Genomic DNA, 26,505 nt, shown 5'->3' with positions numbered 1-26,505 from the left:
AAAGAGCCACCTTGTTAGACTGCAGCATTACTGCTGCACAAGGTGGCTCTTTTAGTTTATAACGGCTGGAGGGGGGGGGTGACAGTGGCCCTTTAATAGGACTACACACTGGAGTTATTACACACATCAGGGATTTCAAGGAATAAAATGAAAGATTTACTGAAACTTTTCCCACAATAATGTACACTGCTAAAAAAAAAAATAACGAGAAGAAAAAAATACCACATCCTAGATATCGCTGAATGAAATATTCTAGCTGCAAATCTTTATTCATTACATAGCGGAATTCAGTAAGTACAATAAAACATAAAAATTAGCAATGTAAATCAAAGTTAATATCCGATGAAGGTCTGGATTTGGAATGATACTCAAAATCAAAGTGGAAAATCAAATTACAGGCTGATTCAACTTCAGTGGAAATGCCTCAAGCCAAGGAAATGATGCTCAGTAGTGTGTGTGGCCTCCATGTGCCAGTATGACCTCCCTGCAATGCCGGGGCATGGTCCTGATGAGGCAGCGGCTGTTCTCCTGAGGGATCTCCTCCCAGACCTGGATTAAAGCTTCAGTCAACTCCTGGACAGTCTGTGGTGCAACCTCACAGTGGATAAAACAAGACACAATTTCCCAGATGTGCTCGATTAGATTCAGGTCGGGGGAACGAGCAGACTGGACTTTAGTATCAAGGCCTTCATCACTCAGGAACTGCTGGCACACTTCAGCCACATTGTCATGATCTCATCTCAGTACCTAATAGCAGTCATGGTAACTCGGATTAGCGCATGGAGGACTGTGCAGCCCTCGAGAGCCAAGCCACCCCAAACCATTACTGACTCACTGCCAAACCGGTCGTGCTGGAGGATATCGCAGTTAGCAAAATGTTCTCCATGGTGTCTCCTGACTCTCACATGCGCTCAGTGTGAACCTGCTCTCATCCGTGAAGAGCACAGGGCACCAATATCAAATCTGCCAATCTTAGCGTTCTCTGCTGTGAGCGGAACACACACACGTGGATGTCAGGCCGTCATACCACCCTCATTGAGTCCGTTTCTTACAGTTTGAAAATACACATGGATGTTTATGGCCTGCTGGAGGTCATATGGCAGGGCTCTGGCACTGCTCCTCCTTGCACAAAGGAGGAGGTAGTGGTCCTACTGCTGGGTTGTTGCCCTCCTACATTCCCCTCAATGGCTCCTGGTATCTGTTCCAGACTGTGGACACTGTGTGGCAAGAAAAGTAGCTAGGTCTCAGCAGCTTGCATTGATGTGCCATCCTGGATGAGCTGCAGTACCTGAGCAATTTATGGGGGCTGTACACACCGCCTCCTGCTGGCTACCATATCTACTTCTAGGGGTGAGAGCAATGACAAAATCCAAAATTGACCAAAACAGTCAAAAACGACGAGTACAGGGAAAGGTCTGTGGTCACTGCCTGCAGAACCACTCCTTTATAGAGGCTGTCTTGCTAATTGCCTAGAATTTCTACCTGTTGTCTCTTCCATTTGCACAGCAGCAGGAGAAATTGATTCATAATCAGTGTTGCTTCATAACTGGACAGGTTGATTTCACAGAAGTGTGATTGACATGAAGTTACATTGTGTTTAAGTGTTCCCTTTATTTTTTTAAGCAGTGTATATTAATCTGATCAGCTCCTTTATCATTTCAGAAGAACGTGCAGCAGAATGTGTCTTTCACTAGCTCCTCCCCATAATCTTATAAGCAACAGTTGCCAATCTCAATAGTGGGAACATCTGTCTTAATTTAATACAGATTTTTACCTAGAATTTGAGAGTAACAGTTGAATCCAGGAGGATAAAGAAGCCATTTTCATTGTGATAGATCTTATCAGTGTTTCTTATTTTCATGTGTACGATTCATCTAATTATTTCATAAATGAACAGTTAAAACCTTTAACTAAATGTTTTCTTAAAGAGTGTCCTGGTTTGGGATGAAAGGCTGCAGTCACAATGTTACTACTGGAACTTCTCAATCCTCACAGCACACACCATGGCGGGATTGGGCAGGCTTGATCAATATCAGTAATTAAGCCAGGGGGAGCATGTCTAGGCAGCACGTGACCACATGTATGCAAATTGCATATCTGCAGTTACAAAACCGCCTACTCTCGACTTCAGCAAATCCTAGCCGTTTGCAGTCTTCTGTATCCTCTCAGCACGCACCACAGTCACTTTGTGACTGCAGACTTTCATCCCAAACCTGCACAACCCCTTTAGGTCTAGTGGAGACTGTAGATATCCCATTAAGAATTTTCATAAATGTTTCAGAAAGAGTCACACAACTTATCTGGTTATAAATGTTTCTTTTCATAAAAAAAAAAATATTTTACAATAAACATTAATCTTAGGCGTGTTCTGAACAATTCAGACATTTTAGCATCAAGCATTGAAAATAGAATGTAGAACATTCTAGAAAACAGCCATAAAAACTCTAGGCATGTTCACTGATATTGCACAGGAGCTGTAGTTACATGAAGATTGTATTGCCATTTTTAATGACACTGCTGGACTACAACTCTGCACAAGAGGTGTAATGTTAGTGTAAAAAACACATTGAATCCAGTAAGGTTTTGCTTCCATTCTAATAATATTTTTGGTGGCCAAGTTATTCACAAATATAAAAGCTTTAGGACTGGCAATCATAAGTCTAAAGTTTCATCTTCTACGTTTTTTTTTTTTTCTTCAACATATTTCTCCTGAAATGCCAGTGTTCTGTAGTGTTGGTTAAGGTTTTATTTAAAGAACCAAATAAATATAGCAGGATCTTTGATCAATATAGAAAAACAAAAAAAATCAGAAAGACCTAAAAAAATATTATTTATTGATATATTTTTTAAAAATTAAAAAAAAAAACAACCAAAAAGCATTAAAAAAAAATCACAGGGAATAATTGGAGGGTCCAATCTCATGCTAAGTAGCCAAAACTCCACACATGTTTATGCAGATGTCTGTTTAAGGCCAAAAAATGGTCAGATATAATACAATATATGGAAACTGGGCTAGGGAGGATAGACAGTGCCTTCCCCTATCAATGTCCCTTCCTTGCAGCGGAGGTTGGCACCCTGGGAAACAATATGGCGCCCCCGCTCAGCGTAGACTGGCCCTAAAAGATCCTCCAAAGGAACCCCTGTCAAAGCCACCAGCAAACACACACATTAAAATAAAGTGCTGTTAGTGCTAATGTTGATCGGTATGTGCTGTTAGAATAACTATTGAGCCACTATGATAGGGACTCCATCATATTTGGAAATAACCGGGACATAGCCATTATCCAACAAGATCTCTTATAATATAGAGTGAAAGAGTATGAAATAATACAGATCAACTGCCGAACAGTATTACATAAAGTATACAATGATTATGAATATAGATATACTGTTCTATCCTGCTGATAAAACATTCAATACTGCTTCTGTTCTATACATAAATTGGTATATTGTGCTGGATAGATTCAAATAGAGGTATCGTTTCCAAGGTACAAGGTACAGCTGATGGTCAATAGAAAATATGTCTAGAACAGAAGCAGTATTGAATGTTTTGAACTGGAATATATCCTAGTGATTTATCAGCAGGATAGAACAGTATATCTATATTCATAATCATTGTATACTTTATGTAATACTGTTCGGCAGTTGATCTGTATTATTTCATACTCTTTCACTCTATATTATAAGAGATCTTGTTGGATAATGGCTATGTCCCGGTTATTTCCAAATATGATGGGAGTCCCTATCATAGTGGCTCAATAGTTATTCTAACAGCACATACCGATCAACATTATTAGCACTAACAGCACTATATTTTAATGTGTGTGTTTGGTGGTGGCTTTGACAGGGGTTCCCTTTGGAGGGTCTCTTAGGGTCAGTCTACGCTGAGCGGGGGCGCCATATCACTTCCCAGGGTGCCAACCTCCGCTGCAAGGAAGGGACATTGATAGGGGAAGGCACTGTCTATCCTCCCTAGACCATTTTCCGTATATTGTATTATGTCTGACCATTTTTTGGCCTTAGGGCTCCTTCTCACTTGCATGAAATACGGCCGAGTCTCGCAGGTTAGAACCCGCCTCTGCCACCGGCACTCCAGAGCAGAGCGTGCAGCTCCATGTATTGCTGTGCGGCCGCACACTCCGCTCGAGTGCCGGCGGCAGAGCCGGGTTTTAACCTGCGAGACTCGGCCGTATTACATGGAGCCCTTAAACAGACATCTGTAAAACATATGTGGAGTTTTGGATAATTAGCATGAGATTGGACCCTCCAATTTTTCCCTGTGATTTTTTGGATACTTTGTTTGTTTTTTTGAAAAATATATCAAATAATATTTTTTAGGTCTTTTTGATTTTTTGTTTTTTTAAGGTTTTATTTAGCAGAGACAGAATCCCTTTAATAGTTTTTCAGTCAGTAGGATCAACCCTCCTAACCTATCTATATAGCCATGCAGGCCATAGGAAGCTGAATAAAATGATACATTTATATCTGCGATCCAATGTCTATTCCAGAGAAATCCATGTTTCAATTATATGTGAATGAGCTGTTTCAGGGCTATGGGCTGGACACTGATCTGCATGAGACTCTGCAAACAGAGGTTATTATAGATGAAAGGGGGAGTTACCAGTGTGAGACATGTAGCCAACACCGAGTAGAACTGACCTTTGTCTCAAACACGTTAGCAGCTGCAGCTCTCACAGCTCTGCTGTACCACAAGGCTAGTGCCACCCTGGCTGCCTCTGAGATAGAAGCACTGAGAGGAACCTGCAGATGTGTCAGGTATAAATCACACCCAGTTCTGCAGTGAGATCAGGAGAGCAGCCAATACACATCATGCTGGTAACTCCCCCTTTCATTAAAATATGCTCTAAGGCTGAGTCTCATACAGATCTGAGTCCAGTCCATAACCCATTTACGGTACATAGAAAAAAAGGATTTCTCTGAAATAAGTAATTGGATCGCAAACATTAAGGTATCATTTTATTACGCTTCGTTTGACCTAAAAGTCCATATAGATGGCTTGGAAGGGTTGATCCTTACAGATTCCCTTTAACCCCTTTACCCCCAAGGGTGGTTTGCACGTTAATGACCAGGCCAATTTTTACAATTCTGACCACTGTCCCTTTATGAGGTTATAACTCTGGAACGCTTCAACGGATCCCGGTGATTCTGACATTGTTTTCTCGTGACATATTGTACTTCATGATAGTGGTAACATTTCTTTGATATTACCTGCGATTATTTTTGGAAAAACGGAAATTGGGGGAAAATTTCGCAATTTTCCAACTTTGAATTTTTATGCAATTAAATAACAGAGCTATGTCACACAAAATACTTAATAAATAACATTTCCCACATGTCGACTTTACATCAGCACAATTTTGGAACAAAAATTTTTTTTTGTTACGGAGTTATAAGGGTTAAAAGTTGACCAGCAATTCCTCATTTTTACAACACCATTTTTTTTTTTTTTAGGGACCACATCTCATTTGAAGTCATTTTGAGGGGTCTATATGATAGAAAATACCCAAGTGTGACACCATTCTAAAAACTGCACCCCTCAAGGTGCTCAAAACCACATTCAAGAAGTTTATTAACCCTTCAGGTGTTTCACAGGAATTTTTGGAATGTTTAAATAAAAATGAACATTTAACTTTTTCACACAAAATTTACTTCAGCTCCAATTTGTTTTATTTTACCAAGGGTAACAGGAGAAAACGGACCCTAAAAGTTGTTGTACAATTTGTCCCGAGTACGCCAATACCCCATATGTGGGGGTAAACCACTGTTTGGGCGCATGGCAGAGCTCGGAAGCGAAGGAGCGCCATTTGACTTTTCAATGCAAAATTGACTGGCATTGAGATGGGATGCCATGTTGCGTTTGGAGAGCCCCTGATATGCCTAAACATTGAAAACCCCCCACAAGTGACACCATTTTGGAAAGTAGACACCCTAAGGAACTTATCTAGATGTGTGGCGAGCACTTTGACCCACTAAGTGATTCACAAAAGTTTATAATGCAGAGCCGTAAAAATAAAAAAATCAAATTTTTTTCACAAAAATGATCTTTTCGCCTCCAATTTTTTATTTTCCCAAGGGTAAGAGAAAAAATTGGACACCAAAAGTTGTTGTCCAATTTGTCCTGAGTACGCTGATACCCCATATGTGGGGGTAAACCACTGTTTGGGCGCATGGGAGAGCTCGGAAGGGAAGGAGCGCCGTTTGACTTTTCAATGCAAAATTGACAGGAATTGAGATGGGACGCCATGTTGCATTTGGAGAGCCACTGATGTGTCTAAACATTGAAACCCCCCACAAGTGACACCATTTTGGAAAGTGGACCCCCTAAGGAACTCATCTAGATGTGTTGTGAGAGCTTTGAACCCCCAAGTGTTTCACTAGTTTATAACGCAGTGCCGTGAAAATAAAAAATCTTTTTTTTCCACAAAAATTATTTTTTAGCCCCCAGTTTTGTATTTTCCCAAGGGTAACAGGAGAAATTGGACCCCAAAAGTTGTTGTCCAATGTGTCCTGAGTACGGTGATACCCCATATGTTGGGGTAAACCCGTTTGGGCGCACGGGAGAGCTTGGAAGGGAAGGAGCACTGTTTTACTTTTTCAACGCAGAATTGGCTGGAATTGAGATCGGACGCCATATCGCGTTTGGAGAGCCGCTGATGTGCCTAAACAGTGGAAACCCCCCAATTATAACTGAAACCCTAATCCAAACACATCCCTAACCCTAATCCCAACAGTAACCCTAAACACACCCCTAACCCTAATCCCAACCGTAAATGTAATCCAAACCCTAACTTTAGCCCCAACCCTAACTGTAGCCTTAACCCTAGCCCCAACCCTAACCCTAGCCCTAACCCTAACCCTAGCCCTAACCCTAACCATAGCCCTAACCCTAACCATAGCCCTAACCCTAATGGGAAAATGGAAATAAATACATTTTTTTATTTTTCGCTAAGGGGGTGATGAAGGGGGGTTTAATTTACTTTTATAGCGGGATTTTTTAACGGATTTTTATGATTGGCAGCCGTCACACACTGAAAGAAGCTTTTTATTGCAAAAAATATTTTTTGCGTTACATTTTGAGAGCTATAATTTTTCCATATTTTGGTCCACAAAGTCATGTGAGGTCTTGTTTTTTGCGGGACGAGTTGACGTTTTTATTGATAACATTTTCAGGCACGTGACATTTTTTGATCGCTTTTTATTCCGATTTTTGTGAGGCAGAATAACCAAAAACCAGCTATTCATGAATTTCTTTTGGGGGAGGCGTTTATACCGTTCCGCGTTTGGTAAAATGGATAAAGCAGTTTTATTCTTCGGGTCAGTACGATTACAGCAATACCTCATTTATATCATTTTTTATGTTTTGGCGCCTTTATACGATAAAAAACTATTTTATAGAAAAAATAATTATTTTTGCATCACTTTATTCTGAGGACTATAACTTTTTTCTTTGATGATGCTGTATGGCGGCTCGTTTTTTGCGGGACAAGAAGACATTTTCAGCGGTACCTTGGTTATTTATATCCGTCTTTTTGTTTGCGTGTTATTCCACTTTTTGTTTGGCGGTATGATAATAAAGCGTTGGTTTTTTTGCCTTTTTTTTTTATGGTGTTCACTGAAGGGGTTAACTATTAGGACAGTTTTATAGGTTGGGTCGTTACGGACGTGGCGATACTAAATATGAGTACTTTTGTTTTTTTTTTATTTAGATAAAGAAATGTATTTATAGGGACAATATATATATATTTATTTTTTTTTTTGGGGGGGGGATTTTTTTCATATGTGAATATTTTTTTTTTTTTACACTATAACATTGCCCCGGGGGGGCGGCATCATGTTATAGTGTAACATGATCTGACGTGCACTGCTCCTGGCTTCCCGGCGCCTGCTCTGAGCAGGCGCTGTGAAGCCACCTCCCTGCAGGACCCGGATGCCGCGGCCATTTTGGATCCGGGCCTGCTGCAGGGAGGAGGAGGTAAGAGACCCTCGGAGCAACGCGATCACATCGCGTTGCTCCGGGGGTCTCAGGGAAGCCCGCACGGAGCTCCCTCCCTGCGTGATGCTTCCCTATACCGCCGGAACACTGCGATCATGTTTGATCACAGTGTGCCGGGGGTTAATGTGCCGGGGGGCGGTCCGTGACCGCTCCTGGCACAAAGTGCCGGATGTCAGCTGCGATAGTCAGCTGACACCCGGCCGTGCTCCCCCCGTGAGCGCGGCCGATAGCATATGACGTACTATCCCGTCGGTGGTCATACGGGCCCACCTCACCTCAACGGGATAGTACGTCCAATGTCAGAAAGGGGTTAAGCTTAGTCCACATGTACACAATCATTACAGTACAGTACAATCCCACAGGCTCTGTAGTATGGCTCAGGACAAATTAGAGGTTATTGAAACACTACCATAGAATATCTGGTGCTTATGGACAAACAAACCCACCACAAGATAGGCAATACTTTGGGATATCCAGAAATTATGTGTGATCTCTCCAAGACTATTGTTCCTAAAACCAAAAGGAAAAACAAAATTGAGAAATACACTGCAACATAAAAGTATACTCTCCTTTATTTGTGGTAAATTTTATAACAAACAATATGATAAAAGGAAGTGTCTAAATCTGCTAAGTAATAGGCAGGTTGCAAGAGTATTTAACCCCTTAATCCCATATGACGTACTATCCCGTCGAGATGACCTGGGACTTAATTCACAGGGACGGGATAGTACGTCATAGTCGATCGGCGGCGCTCACAGGAGGAGCGCGGCCGATCGCCGCCAGGTGTCAGCTGATTATTCCAGCTGACATCCGGCACTATGTGCCAGGAGCGGTCATGGACCGCTCCCGGCACATTAACCCCCGGAACACTGCGATCAAACATGGTTGCAGCGTTCCGGCAGCATAGGCAAGCATCGTGCAGGGAGGGGGGCTCCCCCGAGACCCTCGGAATAACGCTGCAGGCTCCGGATCCAAAATGGCCGCGGGGCTCCTTCCGGTTCCTGCAGGGAGGTGGCTTACAAGCGCCTGCTCAGAGCAGGTGCCAGCAAGCCTCCTGCAGTGCCTGTCAGAACGCTGATCTGACACAGTGCACTGCAAAGTGTCAGATCAGCGATATGATAATATATAGTGATGTCCCCCCGGTGCAATGTTATAAAGTAAAAAAATAAATATATGTATGTGTATGTATATATATATATATATATATATATATATATATATATATATATATATATATATATATATATATATATATATATATATATATATATATATATATATATATATTTACATGTGTAAAAAAATTTTTAAAAAATTCCTAAATAAAGAAAAAATATTGTTCCAATAAATAACTTCTTTAAATAATAATAATAAAAAAAAATAAATAAAAGTACACATTTAGTATCACCGCGTCCGTAACGACCCGACCTATAAAACTGTCCCACTAGTTAACCCCTTCAGTGAACACCGTAAAAAAAAAGGAGCCAAAAAATGCTTTATCATACCGCCAAACAAAAGGTGGAATAACACGCGATCAAAAAAGACAAGATATAAACATGGCACCGCTGAAAACGTCATCTTGTCCCGCAAAAAACGAGCCGCCATACAGCATCATCAGCGAAAAAATTAAGTTATAGTCCTCAGAAATTATTTTTTATATAAAATAGATTTTATTCTATAAAAGCGCCAAAACATAAAAAAAATGATATAAATGAGGTATCGCTGTAATCATACTGACCCGAAGAATAAAACTGCTTTATCAAACGTGGAATGGTATAAACACACATCCCCCAAAAGAAATTCATGAATAGCTGGTTTTTGGTCATTCTGTCTCACAAAAATCAGAATAAAAAGCGATCAAAAAATGTCACGTGCCCGAAAATGGTACCAATACAAACGTCAACTCGTCCCACAAAAAACAAGACCTCACATGACTCTGTGGACCAAAATATGGAAAAATTATAGCTTTCAAAATGTAGAGTCGGAAAAAAATATTTTTTGCAATAAAAAGCGTCTTTTAGTGTGTGACAGCTGCCAATCATAAAAATCCGCTAAAAAACCCGCTATAAAAGTAAATCAAACCCCCCTTCATCACCCCCTTAGTTAGGGAAAAATAATAAAATTAAATAAATGTATTTATTTCCATGTTAGGGTTAGGGCTACAGTTAGGGTTTGGATTACTTTTACGTTTGGTATTAGGGTTAGGGGTGTGGTTAGGGTTATGGTTGGGATTAGGGGTGTGTTGGAGTTAGGGGTGTGGTTAGTGTTATGGCTGTGTTTGGGGTGTGTCAGGATTAGGGTTATGGTTGGGATTAGGGGTGTGTTTGGGTTAGGGTTTCAGTTGGAATTGGGGGTTTCCACTGTTTAGGCACATCAGGGGCTCTCCAAACGCGACATGGCGTCCGATCTCAATTCCAGCTAATTCTGCGTTGAAAAAGTAAAACAGTGCTCCTTCCCTTCTGAGCTCTCCCGTGTGCCCAAACGGGGTTTACCCCAACATATGTGGTATCAGCGTATTCACGACACATTGGACAACAACTTTTGGGGTCCAATTTTTCCTGTTACCCTTGGAAAAATACAAAACGGGGGGCTAAAAAATAGTTTGTGGGAAAAAAAGATTTTCTATTTTCACGGCTCTGTGTTATAAACTGTAGTGAAGCAGTTGGGGGTTCTAAGTTCTCACAACACATCTAGATAAGTTCCTTTGGGGGTCTAGTTTCCAATATGGGGTCCTTGTGGGGGGTTTGTACTTTTTAGGTAGATCAGGGGCTCTGTAAATGCAACGTGACGCCTGCAGAACAATCCACCTAAGTCTGCATTCCAAACCGCGCTCCTTCCTTTCCGAGCTCTGCCATGTGCCCAATCGGTCGTTCCCCCCACATATGGGGTATCAGCATACTCAGGACAAATTGGACAACTTTTGGGGTCCAATTTCTCCTGTTACCTTGGGAAAATGCAAAACTGGGGGCTAAAAAATAATTTTTGTGGAAAAAAAAAAGTTTTTTTTATTTTCACGGCTCTGCATTATAAACTTCTGTGAAGCACTCGGTGGGTCAAAGTGCTCACCACACATCTAGATAAGTTGCTTAGGGGTCTACCTTCCAAAATGGTGTCACTTGTGGGGGAGTTTCAATGTTTAGGCACATCAGGGGTTCTCCAAACGCGATATGGCGTCCTCTCTCAATTCCAGTCAATTTTGCATTGAAAAGTCAAATGGCGCTCCTTCCCTTCCGAGCTCTGCCATGCACCCAAACAGTGGTGTACCCCCACATATGGGGCATCAGCGTACTCAGGACAAATTGCACAACAACTTTTGTGGTCCATTTTCTCCTGTTACCCCTGGTAAAATAAAAACAAATTGGAGCTGAAGTAAATTTTTTGTGAAAAAAAGTTAAAATGTTCATTTTTAAACATTCCAAAAATACCTGTGAAACACCTGAAGGGTTAATAAACTTCTTGAATATGGTTTTGAGCACCTTGAGGGGTGCAGTTTTTAGAATGGTGTCACACTTGGGTATTTTCTATCATATAGACTCCTCAAAGTGACTTCAAATGTGATGTGGTCCCTAAAAAAAAAAAATGGTGTTGTAAAAATGAGAAATTGCTTGTCAACTTTTAACCCTTATAACGCCCTAACAAAAACAAACAAAAACAATTTTCAAAATTTTTGCCAAATTTCCGTTTTTTCCCCACAAATAAACGCAGGTAACATCAAAGAAATTTTACCACTATCATGAAGTACAATATGTCATGAGAGAACAATGTCAGAATCATCAGGATCCATTGAAGCGTTCCAGAGTTGTAACCTCATAAAGGGACAGTGGTCAGAATTGTAAAAATTGGCCCGGTCATTAACGTGCAAACCACCCTTGGGGGTAAAGGGGTGAACAGATCACTTCACACAACCATGGCCCAGGTCAGTGCTCTCTGGCTGTAGACAGGAGCTGCTTGAATTTCCTGATCTTCCACTTTCCCTGATGCGGTGTTTGATTTGCCAGCCTGGAAAGGGGTCATCTATGCGGTGCACAGGTGACATTTCACCAGTCTGGATAATCATAAGCCGCAATCCAACTATCCAAACCATTCACTGTAGGGGAGTATGCCAACAGTACTACCAAAACGAAAAACCTACCCCTAAAAACATTAGTTTTTATTAATAGTCACAGACACTACCAACAATCAAGAAAAAAAATATATATAGATAAAAAACATCCCTTCAGGGATTCCGGATTAAGGGAAACAGCCCCTTTCAGAAAAAGTATATCCCACAAAATACAAAAAAAGAAGTGATATTCAAAAAAACAAAAAAGTGCAAAGTACAATATACCTTCCTATCCCTAATAGGCCCCCGCTCCATGACAGCTGTCCCTTCAATCCCTGGGTAATCCCTGCGTCTATCCCAATCACAGACACATAACACAATAAATCATAGATCAATAAGATCCACAATTCTTGTATATCCAACAATTCAGCACTAATCTATGGCTATGCGCCAATCTATCTCTCAAATACTACTACCCTCCTGCTCCACATCAAAACTGATGTCTGACATTTATATAAATGATTACAGACTGCAATATTAGTGTACACAGTCAGACTATGGAGCCAGAAGCAAAAAAGGCTATGCACTATCTAAATTGCCCTAATGGGTATCACACACACACAAAAAAAATATTAATTAACTATGCACCATCATCTACATAGTTATTACATATGCATATTCATCACTTTATAAAATGAGGTATCTGTTATGCACAATATGAATAGAGTGAATATTTCTCTGGCATAATAACTATGTAGATGATGGTGCATAGTTAATTAATAATTTTTTTTTGTGTGATACCCATTAGGGCAACTTAGATAGTGCATAGCCTGACTGTGTACGCTAATATTGCAGTCTGTAATCATTTATATCAATGTCAGACATCAGTTTTGATGTGGAGCAGGAGGGTAGTAGTATTTGAGAGATAGATTGGCGCATAGCCATAGATTAGTGCTGAATTGTTGGATATACAAGAATTGTGGATCTTATTGATCTATGATTTATTGTGTTATGTGTCTGTGATTGGGATAGACGCAGGGATTACCCAGGGATTGAAGGGACAGCTGTCGTGGAGCGGGGGCACCACATCGTATAACAGGGTGCCAACCTCCAGTGATAGGAAGGATATCAGATCTTAGGGCCTATTAGGGATAGGAAGGTATATTGTACTTTGCACTTTTTTGTTTTTTTGAATATCACTTCTTTTTTTGTATTTTGTGGGATATACTTTTTCTGAAAGAGGCTGTTTCCCTTAATCCGGAATCCCTGAAGGGATGTTTTTTATCTTTTTTTTTTTTTTTTCTTGATTATTAATAGTCACGGACAATACCAACAAAGACTAATGTTTTTAGGGGTAGGTTTTTGGTTTTGGTAGTACTATAATCATAAGCCGCACCTGGGATCCCAGAGTGTAAGTAAATTGGCGCAGCTCCAGTCCACAGCCAGAGAGTACATACCTGGACCATGGTTGTGTGAAGTGATCTGCTCATCTCTAGCATTTCATTCTTCCCTTTTCTAAAATACTAGGTGGAATATTATGCTTATGGCCAGATTTACTTGTAAGAAAAGGATACGATGTGAAATGGAAATCTGCTCCCATCGCTACAGACATAAGATTTCCAAGTGATCGATTATCCTCCCCAAAGCAGAAGCCACTGGCTTTGTCCACAGCAGCCAAGACGCTCTTCAGACTTTCTTCATCCTAAGCAAACACAATAATTTTTTGCTAGCAATAAAATGATAGCCAAGCTTCCAGGTACTATGTTGACGGTGTTCAAATGTAATTTCTCCAGCAAAAATTTGTACAAAATTGTTAAGTTGATGCTAATGTCCATGTAAATAACAGCAATCCCTGGTTCTTTTGTCCCTTGCTGGTCTCTATACAATCTGGCCTCTGCCATTACGCCACCTTTTCACAGGAGGCAGCCTTGTAGAGACAGGCATGGCACCAGGCACGGTTTAGTACAGTTTATTACATTACAAAATAGTAAGTAGATGGCATATATCCAGGGTGTGACTCCTAACCAATTCTGAAGCCAGGCACCATTTGTAACATATTAGAAACAATTCTTAGAGCATCAGCTACATAGGAATTCGAATGGGATTGAAATATTTGATTTGTGGGAACTCTACTTGCTGCAATACATAATTATATAGTCTGTAAAATTGTGCAGACCATATGAATAAGCTTTTTATCCTCTCATTCAGACCTTGCAGATTTTGCTGTAGATCCATAGATATTCCACAGCAAAATCACCAACAACTTTGACTTCCTGATTGGACTTCATGAGAAAAATCCACAAAACTCTTGGTGACCAATCTAAAGATGTGACAGCTTGTTGTAAATTAGCAGTGTCAATTAACATACATTTTTCTTCATATTGTGAATGACATTTGTTAGACGTATTGACTTTAATGCTACTGTAATATGCTACCACTTTTCTGTCAGAAAATCAGGCCTGAAAATTTGCAACACTTCCACTATGAACCTAACCTCGCAGATGACCAGTGTATATCTTATTGAGGTGTCTGCAACAAAACTAATCTGTGAAGAAATATCAGTATTCGAACCTTTCAGTAAACGTGCAGCCCTATAGGGATAGCATATTACCACAACATGTCAATTTTCCTAGTAGACAAAACTATATTGTTCCATATTGTTATTAATTATGCTTACTTATATAGTGCCATCAAATGCCACAGCACTTTACAGATATTGTCACCGCTGTTCCTATTGGGATCACAATCTAAATTCCCTATCAGTATGTCTTAGGGTGTGGGAGGAAACCGGAGAAAACTCAGGCAACACGGGGAGAACATACAAACTCCTTGCAGATGTTGTCCTTGGTGGGATTTGAACCCATCACAGCAATGCTAACCACTGAGCCTGCCCCATCTGAATTATAGGAATGACCAAAGAATATAGAGAAGTGCAATATGCAACTTTCCCAAACAATGCAAAAATGCGACAGTGGCTTAATAATTATGGCTTTCAGGATTATATAGGATTATTATAGGATTATATGTATAGGAGCATTGATAAATATCCTCCATTGTATACTTTGAAAATCTGTCAGGTGTACAATGCGGCTTGGATCACTAGTTCAACAGGCCGTTCCCCGGTAGCTTCTCCTTTCCCACTATGACTGGCAGGTATATGCACACACACAGGGGTGGACATACTGCCGATGCAGGGGCCCAGAGGTGGAGGGGGCCCTTGCAGGCAGACAAGGTCAGCGTCACCACCCAACGCGTGCTGGGGCCCCAAGCAGTCAGCGTCCACCCCTGCACGCACACTCGGAGAGACCTGTTGGTCATAAGGAGTAGAGTGGGCCAAAGCAATGAGAGACCAGTCTCTTGGACTAGTCATCATAGTCTCCAGATGTCAAAAGCATGTAGTCTCCGAAACACCAAAGCAAACATGCAAGTGCCGTTTCACCCCTTCCCAACATTAGACATACAGATGAGTCCTACTTTTAAAGTGTGTTCTAGCAAATGGATGTACTGCTACGTCATGGCGATCATGCAGGAACGGGAGCTGTGTCTGCATGATTGCCGCCAGTAAATCGATTTTAGTGATAACAGAGACCGCTATGCCCTGGATGTTTTACCCGCTAAATGCCAGGATAAATAGTAATCACAGAATTTAGAAGGTTACGAGAGGGAACTCCTACTAAGGGTGATCTCTTCTGAAGACTGTGGGCTGGTCCATCCTGAGGATCCAGGAACCGCAAGGTGGTCTGTGTTTTCACAACCACAGTTGGCACCGTCAAAATTATGTCACTAATTGAATGTTCGTTTATATACTTCAGCGTTAACTCACTGGGTGCCAAATGCATTGATTGCAAATATCTCTGAAACGGAGAGGTGAACTTAAAAATTAACAGTGTTTTATTCTGCTCTTGAGCCACAATTACCTTGTGTGTTGAATTTAAAGGGAATCTGTCACCCCATTTTTCGCATATAAGTTGCGGCCACCGCCATTAGGGGCTTATCTACAGCATTCTGTAATGCTGTAGATAAGCCCCTGATGTAACCTGAAAGATAAGAAAAACAAGTTAGATTATACTCACCTGGGGGGATGGCGGTCCAGGTCCGATGGGTGTCGCAGGTCCGGGGCCTCCCATCTTTATATGATGTCGTCATCCTCCTTGCTTCGTGTCGTGGCTTCTGCACAGGCGTACTGATTTGCCCTGTCGAGGGCTGAATAAAGTACTGCAGCGCGCAGGCGCCGGGCTTCTCGGACCTTTCCCGGCACCTGTGCACTGCAGTACTTCGATCTGCCCTCAATAGGGAAGATAAGTACGCCTGCGCAGGAGCCGCGACAGAAGCAAGGAAGAGGACGTAATTGAATGAAGATGGGAGGTGCCGGACCCGGACCGCCCTTGGGTGAGTATAACTTATTTTTCTTATCTTTCAGGATACATCGGGGGCTTATCTACAGTGTTACAGAATGCTGTAGATAAGCCCCTAATTGCGGTAGCCGAAGCTTATATGCGAAAAATGAGGAGACAGATTCCCTTTAACACAACATATTTGGTGAACGGCCCTCTTAAAAGTGGTATTTTGCTTATATTTTATTCCAACTGCTCCCATTAGTATCCAAGTTTGTTTGTTTTTTTAAATCCACCATATGTTCCAGAGACATGAACCTTTCTAATTAATGCAGATTGTTATGGTTATTACCAAGGGGGTGGGAAGATAACACAACAGACTATTGGAGAATGCCTTTAGGCATCTCTGCACTGTAAGGCTATGTGCACACGTCAGGATTTTATGCAGAGATTTCCTGAACAAAACTGGAGATTTTCTGCATAAAATCCGCATGCGTTTTTCTCGCAGTTTTGTCGCGTTTTTTGTGCGGATTTTTCACATTTTTCTCCAGAGCTTCCCAATTAATTAAATAGCGGGATATCCGCGCTAAATCCGCAAAATTAATGAACATGCTGCGTATTTTTCCTCAATGCGTTTTTATTGCGGAAAATTACGCAGCATGTGCACATAAATTGCGGAATGCATTAAAAATTATGGGATGCTTAGTATATGCGTTTTTAATGCATTTTTGCGGTGGAAAACTGCCGAAAAAAAGCGCAAAAAATCTGGAACGTGTGCACATACCCTTACCCTTTGAGCCATGACTGCTTATTAAAGACCATAAAAATTAGTAGTCAATAGAAAGGCCCATATCTCTGGAACCACAAGGCAAATTTAAAAATGTATGACAAAAAAAGAAGGAATACTCAGGGAAACAGTCAGAATAAAAAAAGATCAAAGTCAGGCCACTTTTGACCTTAAGACAGGTTCTCTTTAAGTTAAAGGAGTTTCTCTGCAACAAACTGATGTATTTGTGTTGGAAATAACTGACATACAGTTATATATAATCTCTCCAATCTTGCTTCACCTTGACGCTAAGTGGCATGAATGACACTAGCCCATAATCCTGAATAACCTCTGCCAGTTTCTCATGAAGACTTCGATGGCGTCGGAAAAATGGATCAGAGGTCAAACGTTCCACTAAGTAAGAAAGATCCATAACTTCAGTGTAGTAGTCAATGTTAAAAGCTGCAATGTAAAGAGAGAAACATTACTTAAATACCCAATAAACCACACATGTTCAACTTTTAGTTTAGAATGAGCCACAACAACAAGTGGAGTTGAGCAATACAAATATTAAGGTATTCTAAGATGCAAGTGTTGTTATTAGGATGTCCAACTTTATGATTGGTGGTTGTCGGACCTCTGCTACGAACATCAACAAAGGTGTGGTGCAAGTGTAGCACTGGGGGTTTTTTATTGGAAAAGTATTATTAAAGAGGACATTTCTGGTATATTTTTATGTGTATAAATAAAATTGGGCAGACATTTCTAAGCTATAGACTTTTGCAGTTTATATTCAAATATCCCCTTCAACCATATAAACTTGAAAAACCCATATCTCCGAAATGCTGTGGAGAAAAAACAATCGTTTTAAGTATGCCCTGATATATACAGAGGGAATGTGTCATCATAAAGTTATCTGTTGTGTAAATCAGGTTTTCGTGTTAAATTGGCAATTTACGGTATTTTCATATCACAATCTGTATTTAAAATTAAAAGTTAAAATTCATGCAATTTTCACATTGGCAAATTGGACTATATTTTTAGACTCGTACTCACTGTTTCAGGAAATCCCTTTGTGCATTAGCAGCAACAGACTGACCCCAAACCTTTTGTATTAAAGCGTCTAATGAACATGTGCAAAGACAATTATGAAGGGAGGAGCTGTGATATCAATTGTGATGAATGGGTCCGGTGTTATGAAAAAGAAAGGTATTCTCCAGTGTAGGTAAAATGTTTAAAACTTCACTTTTATTTTGGCTTCATAAAAATGAAGGACATTCTGGCATACCACTGTATAACCACCAGCCAGACCGACTTGTTTCAACTTATGCAGTCTTAGGCTACTTTCACACTAGCGTCGTGCACTGCACGTCGCTATGCGTCGTTGCAGCGCAACGGCGCTAGCGTTGAAAGCGCCGCACAACGGGGGCAGCGGATGCAGTTTTTCAGAGCATCCGCTGCCCCATTGTAAGGTCCGTGGAGGAGGGGGCGGAATTCTGGCCGCGCATGCGCGGTTGGAAATGGCGGACACGTCGCACAAAAAAACGTTACATGTAGCGTGCCGACGGTCCGCCACAACACGACGCATCCGTCGCACGACGGATGCGACGTGTGGCAATCCGTCGCTAATGCAAGTCAATGGAGAAAAAACGCATCCTGCAAGCACTTTTGCAGGATGCGTTTTTTCTCCAAAACAACGCATTGCGACGGAGGCCAAAAAACGCTAGTGTGAAAGTAGCCTTAATCACGGTCTGGTATCCCAGGGTACTAGCAAAGATTGAATATCTTCCTGCGTATTCATTAATTAGTCAGCGCATAAGAGTAAAATTAACCCTTTATAGCTTGATAAAAGGTAATATGCAATTAAAATAGAACACTTTAAAATTTTGCTTTTTTTGTTTTATATTTTAATTCCATATTACCTTTTATCACACTATAAAGAGTTAATTTTAACTCTTATGTACTTACCAAGTAATGAATATACAGGTGGTTGAAGGGGAAGATATATATAAGCTTTGCTAGTTAGTACCCTGGGACACCAGACCATGACAGACATTTTACCTAACCAGGAGAATCCCTTTCTTTTTCATATTACTCTTGAAGTGTCCACACCAGGACGGCTCTGGCAGGACGCAAGGTGCAGTGGATAATGGCGAGCCGACTCCCTCTCCCCTTTTCCTGATTTCGTAGATCCTGTGTTATCAGCTGTGTATGGAGGTGTAATAATGAATGAATACTTGGGATAATAATGAAACAGACGAATACTCTTCCTAAAATGGGCCTAATTCAACATTTACGTTATTTTAAAGTAATTTTTCTTTTCATTTAAACAGTAGCTTACAGGGATTGCCATGCCTTAGGCTCCAAGTCTGCAGTCACTCTGTGTGACTGCAGATTTGTGAATCTTCACATTGAGCGTGCTGTAAGGATTTTATGGTACCAGTAGCAGCAGGCGCATGACCGCAAGTATGCAATTTGTATACATGTGGGAACGTGCTGATGAGATGTGCTTGGCCTCTCACCCAGGCCAGATACATCTAGTGGGATTGTGAAAGAAGTATACAAATCACATACTTGCGGTCATGCGCCTGCCACCAGTACCGGAAAATCCTCACAGCACACAATGTGAGGATTCACAAGTCTGCAGTCACATGAAGTGACTGCAGACTTGTAGCCTAAGGCCGGACAATCCTTTTAAATAAATTAGAACATGCTGATCATATAGTCATTACACTATATTAAATCAAGAGGTGCCTTTATTATAATATATATATATATATATATATATATATATATATATATATATATATATATATATATATATATATATATATATATATATATATATATACACACACATATATATATATACATATATATATATATACACATATATATATACATATATATACACTAGCTGAAGAGCCCGGCGTTGCCTGGGCATAGTAAATATCTGTGGTCAGTTATAGCACCTCACTTCTCTTATTTTCCCATCACACCTCTCATTTTCCCCAGTATATACATATTTGTCATCTCCCTTATATATAGTATACACCTGTATGTCATCTCCTGTATATAGTATATACCTGGAAGTCATCCCTGTAAATAGTATATACCTGCTGTATGTCAATCTCCTCCTGTATATTGTATATACCTGTCATCTCCTCCTGTATATAGTATATACCTGTATGTCATCTCTTCTGTATATCATCTCTTCTGTATATACTATATACCTGTACGTCATCTCCTGTATATAGTATATACCTGTGTGTCATCTGCTCCTGTATATAGTATATACCTGTGTGTCATCTGCCCTGTATATAGTATATACCTGTGTGTCATCTCCTCCTGTATTAGACCTCGTTCACACGTTATTTGGTATTTTTACCTCAGTATTTGTAAGCTAAATTGTCAGCCTGATAAATCCCCAGCCAATAGGAAGCCCACCCCCTGGCAGTATATATTAGCTCACACATACATATAATAGACAGGTCATGTGACTGACAGCTGCCGTATTTCCTATATGGTACATTTGTTGCTCTTGTAGTTTGTCTGCTTATTAATCAGATTTTTATTTTTGAAGGATAATACCAGACTTGTGTGTTTTAGGGCGCGTTTCATGTGTCAAGTTGTGCGTGTTGAGTTGTGTGTGGCGACATGCATGTAGCGACTTTTGTGAGATGAGTTTTGTGTGGCGACATGCGTGTAGTAACTTTTTGTGTGCTGAGCTGCATGTGACAGGTTAGTGTAGCAAGTTGTGTGCAGCAAGTTTTGCGCGTGGCGAGTTTTATTTGTGGTGCGTATTGAGTATGTGCAAGTTTTGTGTGAGGCAACTTTTGCATGTGTTGCAACTTTTGTGCATGTGGCAATTTTTCCGCGTGTGCAAGTTTTGCGTGTGGCGAGTTTTCCATGAGGTGAGTTTTGCACGTGTGGCGAGTTTAGCGTGTGCCTAGTTTTGCATGTGGGGAGTTTTGAGCGGCGACTTTTGTGTTTCGACTTTTATGTGGCGAGGTTGGTGTATGTGTGGTGAAATGTGCGCTGAGGGTGATATGTGTTCAAGCACGTGGTAGTGTGTGGCGCATTTTGTGTGTGTGTTCATATCCCCGTGGTGGTGTGGTGATTATCCCATGTCAGGGCCCCACCTTAGCAACTGTACAGTATATACTCTTTGGTGCCATCGCTCTCACTCTTTAAGTCCCCTTTGTTCACATCTGGCAGCTGTTAATTTGCCTCCAACACTTTTCCTTTCACTTTTTCCCCCATTATGCAGATAGGGGCAAAATTGTTTGGTGAATTGGAACGCGTGGGGTCAAAATTTCGCCTCACAACATAGCCTATGACGCTCTTGGAGTCCAGACGTGCGACTGTGCAAAATTTTGTGGCTGTAGCTGCGACGGTGCAGATGCCAATCCCGGACATACATATACACACACACACACACACACATTCAGCTTTATATATTAGATAGATATATATTTAAAAAATAAATAAATAAATTAAAAAAAAAACAACCTTTATTTGGACACATTAAAATACACACAAAATAAAATAGTGCCTCAGACCAAAAACAAATAACTGCAAGAGGTCAGCTGAAGCATATCCACATGAATGCCCAGGGAAAAACAAATGGGATTACAAATTCTTTTGTTGCTCCTAAAAAAGGTGTTGGGTACTGGCTATAATTTTAAAGACTGTAATCACATCATATCCACACCAGTAAATTCAAAGTCAAAAAGGGGTAAATGCTCTTTAGATAATAATATGTTGCTTCATCCTTTACTGTGTATTTAAAGTGCAAATGCAAGAAAGATGCAACATCCATTTAAAATAAAATCATTGGTCATCACCTATACATTCAAAGGAAAATATGACCTTTAAATACAAAATGAAGCAGCATACGGTATATCTAAAGTGCAGATGCATGAAAGGTGCGACAGCCAAATTACATTAGGAGAGGAACCATGCATACAGCGATTATGGCACCCCAGATTGTTACCGTGTCGCCAGCTACCATACCCACATCCGGATTGATTGACAAGAGCAAAATTAATGTCCTATATCAGTACATATTACCTGAGTCTGTGTCTGCTTCACATGTGCAGTGCTGAGTGACACGCTATTCCTCCAAACCCCTGTTAAATAAATGAAGCAGTCTGCAGTTCCCTGTACACTCAGGTGGCTGGGTTTGCCATTGTGGAGGAAAAATTTAGCAGACTCTTGTGCTTCATCAATGTCGTATAGTCTTCATTCTCAGGAATAGTGGGGGTTACAGACAACTTCTACAATTTTTAAAAAGGATGTTTGTTGTCCTGTGTGTAAAGTACATAAAATGGACTAATCAGGTACTCACCCTCCCTGGGTATAGCGCCAGCTCCCTACCGCTGCTGCTGTCCCGATGTTGTGATGTCACATCAGCAGTGCCTAAACTCTCTACCCAGACCCCAAGCTCAGTGAATGGCTAGAGCGGTGGTGCGCGCTGGTAAGGTTACTGTTCTTAAGGTACCTTCACATTAAGCGACGCTGCAGCGATAGCGACAACGATGCCGATCGCTGCAGCGTCGCTGTTTGATCGCTGGGGAGCTGTCATACAGACCGCTCTCCAGCGACCAACGATGCCGAGGTCCCCGGGTAACCAGGGTAAACATCGGGTTGCTAAGCGCAGGGCCGCGCTTAGTAACCCGATGTTTACCCTGGTTACCAGCGTAAAAGTAAAAAAAACAAACAGTACATACTCACCTGCGTGTCCCCCAGCTTCTGCTTCCTGACACTGACTGAGCTCCGGCCCTAACAGCACAGCGGCTTTCACTTTCGGGCCGGCGCTCAGTCAGTGTCAGGAAGCAGACGCTGGGGGAGGTATGACGCTGGGTGAGTATGTACTGTTTGTTTTTTTTACTTTTACGCTGGTAACCAGGGTAAACATCGGGTTACTAAGCGCGGCCCTGCGCTTGGTAACCCGATGTTTACCCTGGTTACCAGTGTAAAACATCGCTGGTATCGTTGCTTTTGGTGTCAAACACAACGATACACGGCGATCGGACGACCAAATAAAGTTCTGGACTTTATTCAGCGACCAGCGACATCACAGCAGGATCCTGATCGCTGCTGCGTGTCAAACTAAACAATATCGCTAGCGAGGACGCTGCAACGTCACAGATCGCTAGCGATATCGTTTAGTGTGACGGTACCTTTAGTCCAAACAAAGGGCCTGCAGCAGCCAGAGAGCTACTTATCACCCGGATCAACGCAGCAGCGTGTGCTTATCTCCTGACAATATCCTGTGACTACTACAGCCCATCTGGCTGCTGATCCGCTGCAGACTTTACCATGGTGTCCCTGTGGAAAGTTTCACACTAGGGCAATTAATTCCCCTTTAAGTCAAGGAAAAATACATAAAAAAAAAAGGGGCCATCAATTATGTTTACAGCATAATATGACAAAAATGCTATAAACTAGCAGTAAATATAACTCCATGCTCACCTAGTCTACCATACTGCTCAATGAGGTCCACCTTGGAGAGGATGTTGAGGTGGGGCAGTTCTATGTGAAGCATAGTGCTCAGCGATGTACACAGAACTGAGATGAACTTAGCTGGATCTGTGCAATAATGGGAATCCACGAGGTGCACAGCGCATAACTAAAGAGACAAAAGAAATACGGTATATAAAAAAAAAGAAACCTGAAACCCAAAAATCAGGTCAACCTGCAAACACTTCTGAAAACATGGGGTGCCAGTAATATTCTCAGTGCCGCTGCCAGGCTTTACAGTAAAAGATATGAAACAAAAGGGCTTGAGAGAAAGTCAGCAGTTACATGACACAATCATGACAGCGTGGTATTGCCGATGCACATGGGCAGACACGTGGCTGTTCTCACGATTCCCTGGTATTGCCGATGCACATGGGCAGACACGTGGCTGTTCTCACGATCCCCTGGTATTGCCGATGCACAAGGGCAGACACGTGGCTGTTCTCACGATTCCCTGGTATTGCCGATGCACATGGGCAGACACGTGGCTGTTCTCACGATTCCCTGGTATTGCCGATGCACATGGGCAGACACGTGGCTGTTCTCACGATTCCCTGGTATTGCCGATGCACATGGGCAGACACGTGGCTGTACAATTTGCATACTTGCGGTAACATGCCAACTAGTGGGGTCCAGTTTCTTAGTGCACTTCTATGGAGACAAGCCGAGTGCATCTAGTTGCCATGTGATTGTAAGAATGCAAATGCCATACACAGCGTCACATTGAGGCGCGTCCACGCACATTGCTAATACCGGGAAATCGGCAGGATTTAGCTTTCTGCAACAACTCTCTAAAAGCTGTTCGGATCTAATAAGTCCCGTGGACTGTCTAAAGGCACACAGGCTTGAAGAGCAGATGTTGTGCATGGTAGGTAACCCCTTCCCAGGTGTGAGAGGCACGCTCCAGGACAGTCACAGGAACCCGCGGCCCTCTCCTCACCCTCAGCCCCCAGCTCTGCAGCTGCCGCAGGATGGTGGGCAGAGCCGGGTGGTGGGTGGACAGCTCCACTTGTCCGGGGCAGTCAAACAGCAGGTATGTCCCCCGGAGACTGAGCAGCCGGTCCCGTAGCCAGTCCAGGTTCCCCTGCAAGTACTCCATGCAGTATAGCAGGGCGCCATTGGGCCCCAGGTGCAGCTCCTCCATCACCTCCGCCAGCGCCAGCAGCTCCTGCAGGGTGACCGCCGCCCCGGGCTCGTCCTCCCCGGCAGGGTCCAGATTAATGATGGAAGCCGGGCGACCCACGCTGGTAAGGAGGGCATGCATGGCCCGGACATAGGTGGTCTTTCCGGAGCCGGGGGGTCCAATCACCACCTGCCCGAAGCCTACAAGCGGCAGCGTCTCGCCGTCGCTCGCAGTCTCCATGTTCTCAGCCTGTGGAGATGTTACTTCCGCCAGCACTCGGCGCCCATGGATGGCGTCACCAGCAGCAGGCGGCTAATGACGAAAGGCCGTAATTCGGGGAAGGATTATTTTCTGCTGCTGTACGGGCCAGCCATGAGGGAGCGCGTGCGTGTGTCACGTGTCCGGCAGCGTCCAATAGGCGCGGCCGTCCACAGCTAGGTCCCGTGTCGGTTCTGCTGGTCCCTGGAGCCCGTTCCCACATCCCCTAGCGGTGCATGCCGCGGGCTGTTATAGTCCTGCTGCTAGGGGCCAATTCACCCGTCCCGATACTTCCAGTACCGGAGAGATCCGTTTTTTGCCTGTTTAATACATGTGTGAGCCGCCTCAGTATCACCGGTACTGGGAATCGGCGGTACTGTTAGCGCTGTTCCCCTGCTCTGGGTGCTGGAGCCCGCTCACATCATTGTCCCCTGCTGCCATCGGCACTTGCAGGGGGCAATGTTGAGAACTGCATTCAATATTAATAGCGAGAGCCAGGTGCGGCTGATGGGAGTATTCTTCACCTGCCGCTTGCGCTAGAAATAAAGAAACGGCGTGGCTTCCCCTGTATTTTTGATAACCAGCCAGGCAAAACTGACAGCAGGGGGCTGCAAGCCTCAGCTGTCAGCGTCAGCAAGGCTGGTTATCAAGAATAGAGGGGTCCTCGCACCATATTTTTTATTTAAAGGGAAGGTGCCACCAGTTTTCTTGTAGTTTGTTTTTTTGTGAAATTAAGCTTAACCCCTTAACGACCGCCGATACGCCTTTTAACGGCGGCCGCTAAGGGTACTTAAACCACAGCGCCGTTAATTAACGGCGCTGTGGAAAAAGTGAATAGCGCCCCCCAGAGTCGGATTTTCTCTGGGGTCTCGGTTGCCGAGGGTAGCCGAGACCCCAGAGAACATGATTCGGGGGGGTTTTACCGACCCCCGAGTTGCGATCGCCGGTAATTAACCGTTTACCGGCGGTCGCAACAAAAAAAAAAAAAACGCGATTTGCCGTTTAATTTCTCTGTCCTCCGATGTGATCGCACATCGGAGGACAGAGAAATGTGGTCCCCGATGGCCCCCAATAGCCCCCCGATACTTACCTACCTCCCCCGGTGCTCCTCGTGGCTCCCCATGGGCGCCGCCATCTTTTTTCCGGGAAAAAATGGCGGGCGCACGCGCAGTGCGCCCGCCGCCCGGCACCCGGAAGATCTTTGGGGTCTCGGCTGCCGGGGGTAGCCGAGACCCCAAAGAACATGATCGGGGTCGGTTTGCACCGACCCCTGCTTTGCGATCGCCGGTAATTAACAGTTTACCGGCGACCGCAAAAAAAAAAAAAAAAAGCGATCAGTTATTTCTCTGTCCTCTGATGTGATCGCACATCAGAGGACAGAGAAATAGGGGGATTCGGGGACCCTAGCATACTCACCCGGTGTCCCTGGGTCCTCTTCTGTCT

General features: G+C 42.6%; 1 protein-coding gene across 1 annotated transcript; it reads right to left on the bottom strand.

The window, feature by feature from the left end:
- Window positions 1-235: 235 nt before the first annotated feature.
- GPN2 (GPN-loop GTPase 2) lies at window positions 236-25,287 on the bottom strand. The gene is made up of 5 exons (XM_077295683.1): window positions 24,622-25,287; window positions 23,634-23,790; window positions 17,458-17,618; window positions 13,631-13,758; window positions 236-2,725 (listed from the first exon to the last, which is right to left on the bottom strand). The coding sequence occupies exons 1-5, from the start codon at window positions 25,042-25,044 to the stop codon at window positions 2,653-2,655; spliced, it is 942 nt and encodes a 313-aa protein (XP_077151798.1). The 5' UTR covers window positions 25,045-25,287; the 3' UTR covers window positions 236-2,652.
- Window positions 25,288-26,505: the final 1,218 nt, after the last annotated feature.

The sequence above is a fragment of the Ranitomeya variabilis genome, chromosome 3 (genome assembly GCF_051348905.1).
Source record: "Ranitomeya variabilis isolate aRanVar5 chromosome 3, aRanVar5.hap1, whole genome shotgun sequence".
In the NCBI taxonomy this organism is placed as follows: domain Eukaryota; kingdom Metazoa; phylum Chordata; class Amphibia; order Anura; family Dendrobatidae; genus Ranitomeya; species Ranitomeya variabilis.
The sequence above is the reverse complement of the archived record's forward strand: the minus strand, read 5'-3'. Positions and strand labels throughout refer to the sequence as shown.